This window comes from Olea europaea, unplaced genomic scaffold (genome assembly GCF_002742605.1).
Source record: "Olea europaea var. sylvestris unplaced genomic scaffold, O_europaea_v1 scaffold2415, whole genome shotgun sequence".
Taxonomy (NCBI): Eukaryota; Viridiplantae; Streptophyta; class Magnoliopsida; order Lamiales; family Oleaceae; genus Olea; species Olea europaea.
Window position 1 is genome coordinate 18,167 of NW_019242323.1, and position 12,003 is coordinate 30,169.

Consider the following 12,003-nt stretch of genomic DNA (forward strand, 5'->3'; position numbering starts at 1 on the left):
CTTACTGATAATTAGATTGTTGATACTCCAATTGAGGTTAACGCGAAGTATTCTTCTTCTGACGGTTTACCTTTGTCAGATCCTACTTTATATCGTACTATTGTTGGGAGCTTGGCATATCTCACTATTACTCGTCCAGATATTGCATATGTTGTTCATATTGTTAGTCAGTTTGTTGCTTCTCCCACTACAGTTCATTGGGCAGCTGTTCTTCGCATTTTGCGATATCTTCGGGGTACAGTCTTTCAGAGTCTGTTACTTCCATCCACCTCCTCCTTGGAGCTGCGTGCATACTCTGATGCTGATCATGGCAGTAATCCCACAGATCGCAAGTCTGTTACTGGTTTCTGTATCTTTTTGGGCGATTCTCTTATTTCTTGGAAAAGTAAGAAACAATCTATTGTTTCTCAATCTTCTACCGAAGCAGAATATCGTGCTATGGCATCTACTACTAAAGAGATTGTTTGGTTACGTTGGTTACTTGCAGATATGGGAGTTTTTCTTTCTCATCCCACTGCTATGTATTGCAACAACCAAAGTTCTATTCAGATTGCTCACAACTCGATTTTTCATGAACGAACTAAGCACATTGAGATCGATTGTCATTTTACTCGTTATCATTTCAAGCATGGCACAATTACTTTGCCCTTTGTTTCTTCTTCTTTGCAGCTTGCAGATTTTTTTACCAAGTCGCATTCTATTTCTCGGTTTCGTTTTCTAGTTGGCAAACTCTCGATGCTTATAGCTGCCGCATCATGAGTTTGAGGGGAGATGTTAAGAAATATAGAATTATTTATTAATTATTAAGGGTAGAATAGTCCTTTTTAGTTTCCTTTGTTTAGCCTATATATATTCTCTTTGTATTTAGGTTAAATCATCTTTTAGCATTCAATTAATTAATGTAGTATCAATGAAACCCTAGCCTCCTCCTTTTTCTTTATTTTCTTTTGGATTGTTTACAGGGAAAAGTCTCAAATGAATCCTATGAATGAAAGAGAGATTGACATAGTAAATATTTGCCAGCGATTTTTTTCCTTTTTTTTTTTAGTTGCTAAACTTGGATAAATGCGAGAACAAAATAAAGATTTCTTATAACATTCTAAAAAAATATTTTTTACAAAAATGTTAATCATTCCGATTAAATATTTATAATCAAACTGATTCTGTATATAATGTGTTCAATAGGTAGAGATCTTCTGTAGAATTCAGAGATTGAACATACATGTAGACTAAGAGAACAAAAAGAAAAATAAATTTGTTTCAACAAATTACGATGAGCGATAATCTCTCAATTCTTGACTCCATAAATTGCTCAAGGACAATATAACACTGTTTATGCAATGTTTGGCAACCAAACTTCGAACTAAGGCACGTGTCATTGATTTTTTTATTTTTCAATAGACTCGAGTTTCATGGGAAGGCATCTTATGGCATCTTGGGTTCCAATAGCGTAACCCTTGTTTGAATAATTGAGCCCAAATTGAACTAGAGTACGTGTTTTCATTAGGCTTTTTTTTTTATTTAAAGTAAAGCGCCATCACAGTCTATTGTACTTGGTTTACCAATCCAAGTGCTCCGTCTTCAACTTCCTGCTTGACCTGATCTTGAATTTCATGGTGCTTTTTAGGAGGTAATTTTCAAAAGAACCTAGTCAAAAAATCACTTTGTGACATTGACCAAAATTTTTTTGCACTCACCAAAAGGGTATTTTGAAGAGTGAATATTGTTTTTGCCCTTATCATGTTTTGTAATTACAAAAATGTATTATTTGTTCAAAAGACAATAATACCTTCTTTCAAAATATTAATAAATCCAAACACTTCCACTTAAATTTCAAAACGAAATCACTTTACTTATCAGATTCTCCAACACAATTAAAAAGAAATTTCTCATTCCATCTGCTTGAACATTGAAATCTCACAAAATTATCAAAGGCTCAACAAAAAAATATTACTCACAGCCAGCACTCGAAATTGGTAAGTATAAATACATATTTTTAATTTCATTTTTGCTAAATTAGTACATTGTTTGAATCTTTAAATCTTATTTCAGCGTATAATTTTAGAAAAATAAATTTTTATAGTTTTAAACGGATGTATAATTTTTTCTTTTAGCAAAAACGAGAAAAAAATCATCTGTTTAGTAAAAATCAGCAAAATGGTCAGACAGACAGCCGGCCCAGGCGTCTGGGTCGAACGTTAACATCCGATTCGACTGTTTACATTCGGCCCGAACACCTGGGCCTTTTTTTTAATGTGTGTGTGTGTCTTGCCTAACATATTTTTTTTCATTTTTTATTATCGTAATTACAATTTTTTTAATAAATGATGTTTCCTAATGCAGCTATAGGATCAACTGCTGTCCCAATTTGTTACTGTGATGAATTTGAAATGAATGAAAATGATCGATGGGTGTGAAAATGGATGAGTGAACGACATGGTTGTACTGCAATTGTGATAACATCAAATACATCATATGCATAAATGTACAATGAGATACAAAACTTGCTGAAAGTCGATCCCTTTGAATACGATATGGAATTGGGATTTCTAATGGACGAGCATACATCCATTTCAATTCAACCTATAATGGTTACTTCTGAAGCTGAAATGAAGGTTTTAATTGAAATGAATTAGAAGCGTGCGATTCTTATTTGCGTAACTTTGATGAAGAAGAATGTCCTCGAGAGTGAACACGAAGATTTCAATGGAGGGGATTGTAATGTGAATGAGTTTTGGGACACAGTGAAGATAGTTCGTGATGATGTTGTGGCTATTCCAGAGACAGTTGCTCATCACCATGATCTCACTTTTACACACAGAATTTGCTCGATAGTTCAAGATAACGAAAGAGATAATGACTTTACAAATGAGAATTTGATTGCTTTATTCGGTCTGAGACACGAGTCAAGTGGGAGCTCACAGGCTAGACCGACTGCATGGTCCTCTAATTGTTCGCGTGTAGTCCCCGATGATGAAAATTTGTATATCAAGCAACTGTTTGACACGAAGAAAGATTTGCAAGAAACTATTCACCGAATTGCTTTAAAACACAATTTTGAGTTTAAAGTGAAAAAATCAAAAAAATCGACTTACACAATTGTCTGCGTTAACGACAGTTGCCTTTGGCGTTTGCGAGTAACGAAAATAGACACAAATGAGTTCTTTGTAGTTCGTAAGTATGCACGAGTACATACTTGCAAAGTGAATATTCGTCGAAATAATCATAGGCAAGCCCGATCATGGTTCATTGGTCGAGAAGTAATGTACAGGTTTCAGAATCTACGAACAATCTACAGACCTTCGGACATCATTAATGACGTTCGTCGAGAGTACGGGGTGGTCGTGAGCTATCAAAAGGCTTGGAAGGCCAAAGAATGTGCGTTGGAGGACTTATTGGGTTCAACCGAGGAGAGTTATGCTAAATTAGCCAGATATTTCTTTATTTAGATGTTTATTTAATATTTATTTCAAATGTTAATTACTCATTTCAATTGTTTAATTAATTATTTAATCAATTGTTTGCTTAATGTCTAACTAATTATTTAATTGAATCATTAATTTCAATTGTTTATTTAATTATTTATTGATTCCTTATTTAATGTCTAATTAATTATTTAATTCAATTATTAATTTTTCAGTTTATATAATATTATTTATTTAATTATTTAAATTATGATTATCGTTTATTTAAATTGGTCAGGTTTTGCTATAACAAGGGAATAATTAATACTGGATCGACATTTTTTTATTGAGAATGATGACGAGAATCGCTTCAAGTATTTCTTTATAGCCCTTTGACAATGTGTTCAAGGATTTCGAAACGCAGTGCAACCCATAATCCTAGTCGACGGTACAACTCTTAAGGCAAGATACGGGGGCAAGTTGATTATTACAACATGTCAAGATGCTAACATCCAAATTTACCCTCTTGCATTCGACATAGTCAATGGAAAAAATGATTTAGCAATGCGTTGGTTTTTTTACGAAGTTGAGGGAAGTAATTGAGAATGTTGAGAACCTCGCATTCGTAACCGATCGAAGGTAGTCAATAATTAACGGTATCGCCGAAGTCTTCCTTGAGGCATATCATGGTTATTGTATGTACCATATACAAGAAAATCTGAAAATCAAGTATCGAGGCAAGGACATCGTTACGTTATTTAGAAAAGCTGTAAAAGCTTACAGTTTTCAAGAATTTGAAAAGTTTATTATCGAAATAGAAAGTAAATCCTATGATGCATGGGAGTATCTGACAGAGATGGGCATCGAACATTGGGCACGATCACATTTTCTAGGACGTAGATACAACATGATGACGTCGAACAATGCGGAGTCGCTCAATGCCTTATTCAAGAAAGATCGAGAGTTACCAATTCTCGCAATGCTTGAGAACATTCGTGATAAGTTGCAACAATGGTTTCATGATCGTCGTGAGGAATCACAGTGTTGCATAAGTGTGCTAACCCCGACTCAGGAAGATAAACTCTTCAAGACTCTAGATGTAGCAAGAAAGGTATGTGTAGAACCACTGGATCAGTTTCGCTTCTTCGTGAGATGTGCACGTAATTTCGGATACATCATCGACTTGAATAATAACACGTGTACATGTAGACAGTTTCAGTTGGAGAGTTTTCCGTGTACACGTGCAGTGGCAGTGGCTATGTATAGAGGAATTCTACCACACACCTTATGCAGTGCTTATTACACGACTGGTTCTTGGAGAGTAGCATATGTCGAAACCATATTTCCTGTACCGAATGAAGTTGAGTGGGAAGTTCTCGGTCACATTCTCTCATTGAATAACTTGTTGTCACCAGCACTCAGCCCACGTACTCCTGAATGTATACGAACGTCTAAAATACCATCGATCGGAGAATTTCTACGACCTTGTAAGTGCGACAGGTACGGTGCAACAGGACATACTAAAAGATTTTGTACAAGTCAGATCTCTCTACATGACAACGTAACAGATGTATAACTAATGTTTATGTAATATTATTTGTAACATTGATGTTAATTATTTATGCATATTCTTAATGTTAATTATTAGATTTAATTTTTTTATTTCAATATTTCATTAATTAGTTTCGTAGTAATTGAAGTTTTTTTTAAACACAGTACGTTCTTCACAATATACTCAAACATTATAAATACGTCATGAAACATTTAAATAAACACATAAATTATAAAATAAAAATTAAATATTAGAAAAATAATATACGTTTTACAATTATTTTATAACTACAAATGAATGAATGAAATATACAATGTTTAGATGTTACAATATGTACAATTATTTTAAAAAATGCGGCTCCAATATCTATGGATCACCATTAAATTCAAATAAATCACAAGCTAATTTATTTATCCAATTTTGTATCCGTGCCTGGTTGATTGCATCAACCTTCTGTGGTACACTCAAAAATTCTATATACTTGATGACGAACATGTCGTAATCACCCCTATAATTACAAAATATTGTAGTAGCACATTATCTTCTAACTAGAACGTTCGTTGTAAATTAAAAAATAAAATAACAAACACTTACGATATTTGCTGTCTCGCCGTCGTCGTGTCCCGCACGGTGGCCAGTCTATCTTGCACAGTGATGTTCGCTCGCCTAGCCGGCATGGGGACGATCACGGACACCGACTCCAAATTTTTCTCGAATTGACCTTGTGTCGGGAATGAATGATCGAGGTCATACACATACATAGTTGAATCGGCGAATACAATCTCCACTGTAATGTAGTGATGATTCACACACACTGGGATATACAGATGCGTACAACCCTCCCATGGCTATCTCCTGACACTCGGCCACATCCCTACGACCTACTCCATCATGTATGTAGGCATCGTGTACTCGCTACCCATAGCTTGGAGCATCTGTAATCAATGTCAACGGCACGTATGAACTCAGTGTTCAATATGAGTCGGCCAGGAATGTTGAACAATCTTGGATGACTTTCAGCTCAATCTCGTAGCAAATCCATGGCGAAGTCAATGTGCTGTATAAGGAAACACCAATTAAAAAAGGAGTTATTTAATTTCATAAATTCAAAAACTCAAAAATATGTATACGTAATAAATAACAATATTACTACTTCACTTATATCGTCGGCAAGCCAAGCCCTCGAAGTAGTGATGTCGTAAAAACACTTGTAAGCGTCCGAAATCGTCTTATGAGCAATCTTGCGGCTGGCTTTGAAAAAATAAGAAAAGAAATTGTTAAATATAGATGTGTCAGCATCTGCATAATGTACTAATCCTTAATGAATAATATAATACTTACCCAGACGTAAATTCTCTCCACTCCGTTTCGAACTCTTTCTACTTGGCGTGGTCCACCTCCCTGAATAAATTGGGGTGCATGCCGTCGACGAACCTCCTCCTCTTCGTTTTCGTGATAAACAGAGAAACGACGTACTGTAATGGTGCCCTCGGCCTCTTGCTGACCACCAGCTCCGACACGCAACACCTTCTCGATCTCCGGTATCCCCTCACCTACCATCGGGACCGCCTCTTTTGTCCCCTCCGACACAAAAACTACGTCCGACGATTCTAGCATCCGAGATGGTACCCCCTCTTCCTTCGGCACCCTCCTGACCCCCGCCTCAGGTACCCCCTCCTCCTCCGACACCCTCACGACCTCCTCCTCCGGCATCCTCCCGACCTCCGCCTTAAGTACTTCATTGTCCTCTGACACCCTCACGACCTCCTCCTCCTCTGGCACCCTTTCGACTTCCGCCCCGAGTACCCCGTCCTCCACCGATACCCTCATGACCTTCTCCTCCGAAACCCTCTCGACCTCATTCTCGGGTACCCCCCGTCCTCTGGCACCCTCACGACCTCCTCTTCCTCCGGCACCCTCTTCAATTTTTCACTTCAGGTACCCCCTCCCCCGACACCCTCACGACCTTCTCCGGCACCCTTTCCACCTCAAGTATTCCCTCTGCCTCCATCTCCATCAGGGCATGATCCTCCATCTCCATCTTTATCGGGCCACCGAGATATGAAGCTAATGCATCATCCGATGCCCACAACGAGTCAACGTATCCCCTCGACCCTGATAACCACCAGTCCCTCCACCACCCCCCGATCCCGATACTCACCAGTCCCACTTTGATACCCGCCAGTCCCACGCAGGCCTGCTATGTCGCCCCGTATCGCTACGATCCAAGCATAAAGCTCTCTTAAACCGACTTGTACTATCCCGACATCATGTCGTAAGTCAGCTACTTCGCCTCGTAAGTCTGCTACGTCGCCTCTGATCTCCATCATAAGTCAGAACATGTCATCGATGAAAGCACTCTGATTATGTTAAACATTTACCTGCAAACCTAACGATATGCCATATATATCATACTTACGCTTCGGCTTGTCTCCCCTAGGCATCGAATGCCCCCTCCTGAAGACGCATAAAGTATCGACAAAACATCTCTGCCCCCATGGATAGTCGTTGAACGTATCGATGCCATCAACAACTTGCAAATGAAAAACGTCAATCGACGTCTTCTTGTGATGACACCTTAGTACGCTCTCGAGAATAAACACCGTCTCCAACTTCAACTTGTCGGACATCTGGTCACATCCCTGAATGCATCTCCTAACTGTACCAGTGTCACTGTCGTGTACCATTAAAATAATCATTCAACAGCTCCTTGTCTGTCGGATATTGGCCCTCACCACCTCTTCGCCTGTACATCTCAATCTAGTGATGAGGGCAAACTCGAATATGGAAAATGTAGTAATCTTGCCCCCAAGATCAAAGTGAAGGGCATCTCCATCAACTGGTTTAAGCAATCGACATAGTAATGAATCGATCAATTGTCCAGAAAACAGTACAAAGCGCAGCGAATACAGGGGCCATAGGCAGGATCGACGTAATATCTCTGCGTGCTCCTCGTCCAAAGAATCCAACACTTCTGTGAAGCTGGCAAAGTTACAAATGGTAATCTATCCTGCAAAATTTCAAATGTTAGAACATTTGAAACAGAATGTCACAAAATCCTACTAATCGAACTGTAAGTAATATACGCACGAAATAACAGATAATAAAGAAATGAATTACAAAATTAGAAAACAAATTATAAAAAGCGAAAAACTAATTTTTGTAAAAATAAAAAATAAAAAAATTCATAGTTTATTTTAATTCTTTATTATTTATTTCAATTATTTATTTAATTAATTTTGATTATTTATATTTAATTACTTATTTAAATAAATTACTTTGAATATTTATATTTCTTAGTTATTAAATTACTTTTTTTATTTAAATGTTCATTTTTTATTTCAATTGTTTATTTAACATTTATTTTGATTGTTTATTGAATCTTAATTTTAATTATTTATTGTAATTGTTTATTTAATTACTTTTATTAAATTATTTATTGAACGTTTAAATGTAAATATGTAATTATTTACATATTGTTAGATATTTATTTCAATTGTTTATCTAAATTTTAATTACTTACTTTGATTATTTTTATTTGTTTATTATTTCAAATATAATTATTGTTTGTTCATTCTTTATTTCAATTGTTTTTCATTTATTTGTTTCAATTGTTCATTTAAATTATTTGATTTAATTATTTATATTTATTGTTTATTTAAATTATTTATTGAACAAGTAAACGTAAATATTTAATTATTTATTTTAAATGTTAGAAATTTATTTCAATTAAATTTTAACTACATATTTTGATTATTAATATTTATTCATTATTTACATTTTTAATTATCATTTAAATAATCATTTCGTTATTCTTTAAATGTTCATTATTTATTTTTGTGCATTTAAATTAATTATCTATTCATTCTTTATTTCAATTGTTTTTCATTTATTTGTTTCAATTGTTCATTTAAAATATTTGATTTAATTATTTATATTCATTGATTATTTTAATTATTTAATGAACAAATAAACGTAAATATTTAATTATTTATTTTAAATGTTAGAAATTTATTTCAATTAAATTTTAAGTACATATTTTGATTATTAACATTCATTCATTATTTAATTTTTTTATTTATCATTTAAATAATCATTTCATTATTATTTAAAAGTTCATTATTTATTTTTGCGTATTTAAATTAATTATTTATTCATTCTTTATTTCAATTGTTTTTCATTTAGTTGTTTCAATTGTTCTTTTAAATTATTTGATTTAATTATTTATATTTATTGATTATTTAAATTATTTATTGAACATATAAATGTAAATATTTAATTATTTATTTTAAATGTTAGAAATTTATTTCAATTAAATTTAATTACATATTTTGATTATTAACATTTATTCATTACTTACATTTTTATTTATCATTTAAATAATCATTTCATTATTATTTAAATGTTCATTATTTATTTTTGTGTATTCAAATTAATTATTCATTCATTCTTTATTTCAATTGTTTTTCATTTATTTGTTTCAATTGGTCATTTATATTATTTATATTCATTTATTATTTAAATTATTTATTGAACAAGTAAATGTGAATATTTAATTATTTATTTTAAATGTTAGAAATTTATTTCAATTAAATTTTAATTACATATTTTGATTATTAATATTTATTCATTATTTACATTTTTTATTTATCATTTAAATAATCATTTATTTATTATTTAAATTTTCATTATTTATTTTTGTGTATTTAAATTATTTATTCAAATACAATGAAAAAAATTGAGGAAAAATTCATGGACCGCCATCTGGAAAAGACGGCCTGGCCGTCTGGACACCTTTCTTCTTCGACCAGGTGCTGGAGATCGCCATTTCCAGTAATTTCAAAGAGTCTACAATTGTGATCTTCGATCCAAAAGCACATCAAAAAATGCAATTTTCAGTAATTTCACATAATCTACAAGGATTTCTACCACTATTTGCAACAAAATAAGCCTTCAACATCCAATTTCAAAGATTAATGGGGGAAAAATAAGCAAAACTTACCTTCTTTGTCTCTAATGGTGACCGGTCGGTCTCCTTCTAAAAAAAAGTCGTCGATTTATTTGCTATTTCTTCTCCAGACGTCAGTTTGAGAGTGATTTGTTAGAGGCAATATTAAGTTTTCATTGTTTTTAAGGTTTTTACAGCTTTTTCAATTTTTATTTTTTTTAAACAGTAGTCAATGATATTTTAGAAAAATGGCTCTTTTGGTTGGCTATCTACCACCATTTCCTCGCTTTTTAGGTTACTAAGATTTTCCTATCATGATATAAATGATTAAATGATAGGAGGAGGTATATACCTAACATCTAGTCAAAGGAATAAAAACTGAAAATAATAAATGAGGAAATACTAACTCATATATATAGGCCTCTAAACGTGAAAAATCCATGAAACTAGTCAAGAGGGCATACTTGTAATAGCAGCTTCGCTCCCATTAGTTAATCTGTCTTATCATAGTTATTGTCGTTAACCAAATACGCCACCACACATTGACTTGCACCCAAAGCATGAAAAATTTCATCCGACAATTTTTTTCCACAAGAAGATTGAAATCATAACAAAAACTGAAGAAAGAAAAAATATAATTTCAGTGGGAAATAAAAGAAGCCAGACGCTTGATCAGATCCTTTGCTTTCTCTGTTTCAGGATTCAAGACATGAAAGCAATGATCTTCTCCTTCAACCTCCACTATCTCCACCTCCCCATTCCAACCACTTTTCTTTACGGTCTCAACATAAAGAATTCCTCTCGACGTCAATGAATCTTTCTCTGCTAAACAAACCAGCAGCCTTGAACACCCCAGCCCCGATAAACTCGGTGCATCTTCAACAAATGGATTGATCATAGCATTGTCAATCCCACCAGGAACTGATGGATAAACAAATAACCAAATCTTATATAGTAGACTCTGCTCAATTTCTTCTTTTGTTTCGGACCCAAGTGGCTTTGACCCCCAGAAGTAAGGATGAGATAGAAATCCACCCACGATTTTCACATCCCCAGGTAAAGGTTCTGCCCCAGCTCGGAGAAGAATATTATGAACTATATTGCCTCCAGCACTGTCACCACCTATATAGATCTTACTGAAATCACCGTGCTCAGTTAGCCATGGTTCCTTTTCGATGCCAGGGTTTTCAGTAAGGTGAGAAGCTACCCATTGAAGAGCAGTCCAGGAATCTTCATAGGCTATAGGCAAAGGGTTTTCAGGGGCGAGCCTGTATTCAACAGAAACGACTAAAGCTTTTGCTGTAGCGGCTAATATGTTAATGTAACGGTTCTCGAGGAAAGTGAAGGCGGATCCGAGACAAAATCCACCGCCATGGTAATAAACCAAAACTGGGAGCTTTTGGTTTGGTTCTTTGAGTTTTGGGAGGTATAGTCTGGCTTGAACAACTGGCGAAATGTTTAAGTCTTTAGAAACTACGCCGTTGACAGCATCGTCCGGCGACGGAGGAACATGGGGTGAATCGATGAGCCTCTCGACTGTACCATCTTTGTATAGTTTGATAATCGGAGAGAGGTCGGTGAGAACCTCTTTGGCGGTGTCCGAAGCCATGGCAGTGTGGTTGATAGAAAGAGAACCAGTAGATAGTGTTAGATTTGAAGATTTTACACAACATTTGTAAAAGTCAATTGTATATGCCAAAAGATTCCGTGTCAAACTTGACTAGATCGATTGAATTGTTTTTGTTTTTCCATATTTAAAAATTCTTATTCCAGATCCTACGTAATTGTGAAGAAAAATCGTAGGGGCCCATAAAGATTGCATTTTAAACGATAACTTTCGAGGGTTTAATTTAATTGGTTTGCTTCATGAATGATATCGATGTGTTGAACTGAATTATTTTGCTGCTATATGATCGTCGATTAAATATATAGTTTAGTAGGTTTTTCAACATGCAAAATAACTTAATTAGCAGCAGATTTATGCTCGGTGTATAGTTATAATCTAAGATATTGATTCATTATTAGGGTTGTCAATTTAGAGATTTAAAAAAAAAAAAAAAAAAAAAAAAAAAAAAAAAAAAAACAAAAAGGGGGGGTTT

At 34.3% G+C, this 12,003-nt stretch overlaps 3 protein-coding genes across 7 annotated transcripts; 1 reads left to right on the forward strand and 2 right to left on the reverse strand.

Annotated features, from left to right (window-relative positions):
- The first annotated feature begins 4,101 nt into the window (after positions 1 to 4,101).
- Positions 4,102 to 4,980, forward strand: LOC111382004. The gene has a single exon (XM_023005860.1). It carries the CDS (start codon positions 4,102 to 4,104, stop codon positions 4,978 to 4,980), a length of 879 nt encoding a protein of 292 aa, XP_022861628.1.
- Positions 4,981 to 5,346: 366 nt separating this feature from the next.
- On the reverse strand, positions 5,347 to 7,884 carry LOC111382009. 5 transcript variants are annotated; one of them, XR_002700449.1, is made up of 3 exons: positions 6,298 to 7,884; positions 6,115 to 6,203; positions 5,347 to 6,013 (listed from the first exon to the last, which is right to left on the reverse strand). XR_002700449.1 is itself a non-coding variant. In XM_023005868.1 (3 exons), exons 1-2 carry the CDS (start codon positions 6,784 to 6,786, stop codon positions 6,115 to 6,117), a joined length of 582 nt encoding a protein of 193 aa, XP_022861636.1. In that variant the 5' UTR covers positions 6,787 to 7,884; the 3' UTR covers positions 5,347 to 6,013. The 5 variants fall into 5 exon arrangements, 3 of the variants coding, with proteins under 3 accessions (XP_022861636.1, XP_022861634.1, XP_022861635.1); XR_002700448.1 differs by having other exon boundaries at positions 6,110 to 6,203; XM_023005868.1 differs by having other exon boundaries at positions 6,115 to 6,207.
- Positions 7,885 to 10,451: 2,567 nt separating this feature from the next.
- Positions 10,452 to 11,614, reverse strand: LOC111382008 (2-hydroxyisoflavanone dehydratase-like). The gene has a single exon (XM_023005865.1). It carries the CDS (start codon positions 11,511 to 11,513, stop codon positions 10,545 to 10,547), a length of 969 nt encoding a protein of 322 aa, XP_022861633.1. The 5' UTR covers positions 11,514 to 11,614; the 3' UTR covers positions 10,452 to 10,544.
- Positions 11,615 to 12,003: the final 389 nt, after the last annotated feature.

Excerpts from the sequence above, each read along its gene's own strand:
- LOC111382008 (XM_023005865.1), bottom strand. The coding sequence starts at position 11,513 with ATGGCTTCGGACACCGCCAAAGAGGTTCTCACCGACCTCTCTCCGATT.
- LOC111382009 (XM_023005868.1), bottom strand. The coding sequence starts at position 6,786 with ATGAGGGTATCGGTGGAGGACGGGGTACTCGGGGCGGAAGTCGAAAGG. Across the intron at positions 6,208-6,297 it reads TGGAGAGAATTTACGTCTGG|CCAGCCGCAAGATTGCTCAT; the intron begins GTAAGTATTATA and ends ATTTTTTCAAAG.
- LOC111382004 (XM_023005860.1), top strand. The coding sequence starts at position 4,102 with ATGTACCATATACAAGAAAATCTGAAAATCAAGTATCGAGGCAAGGAC.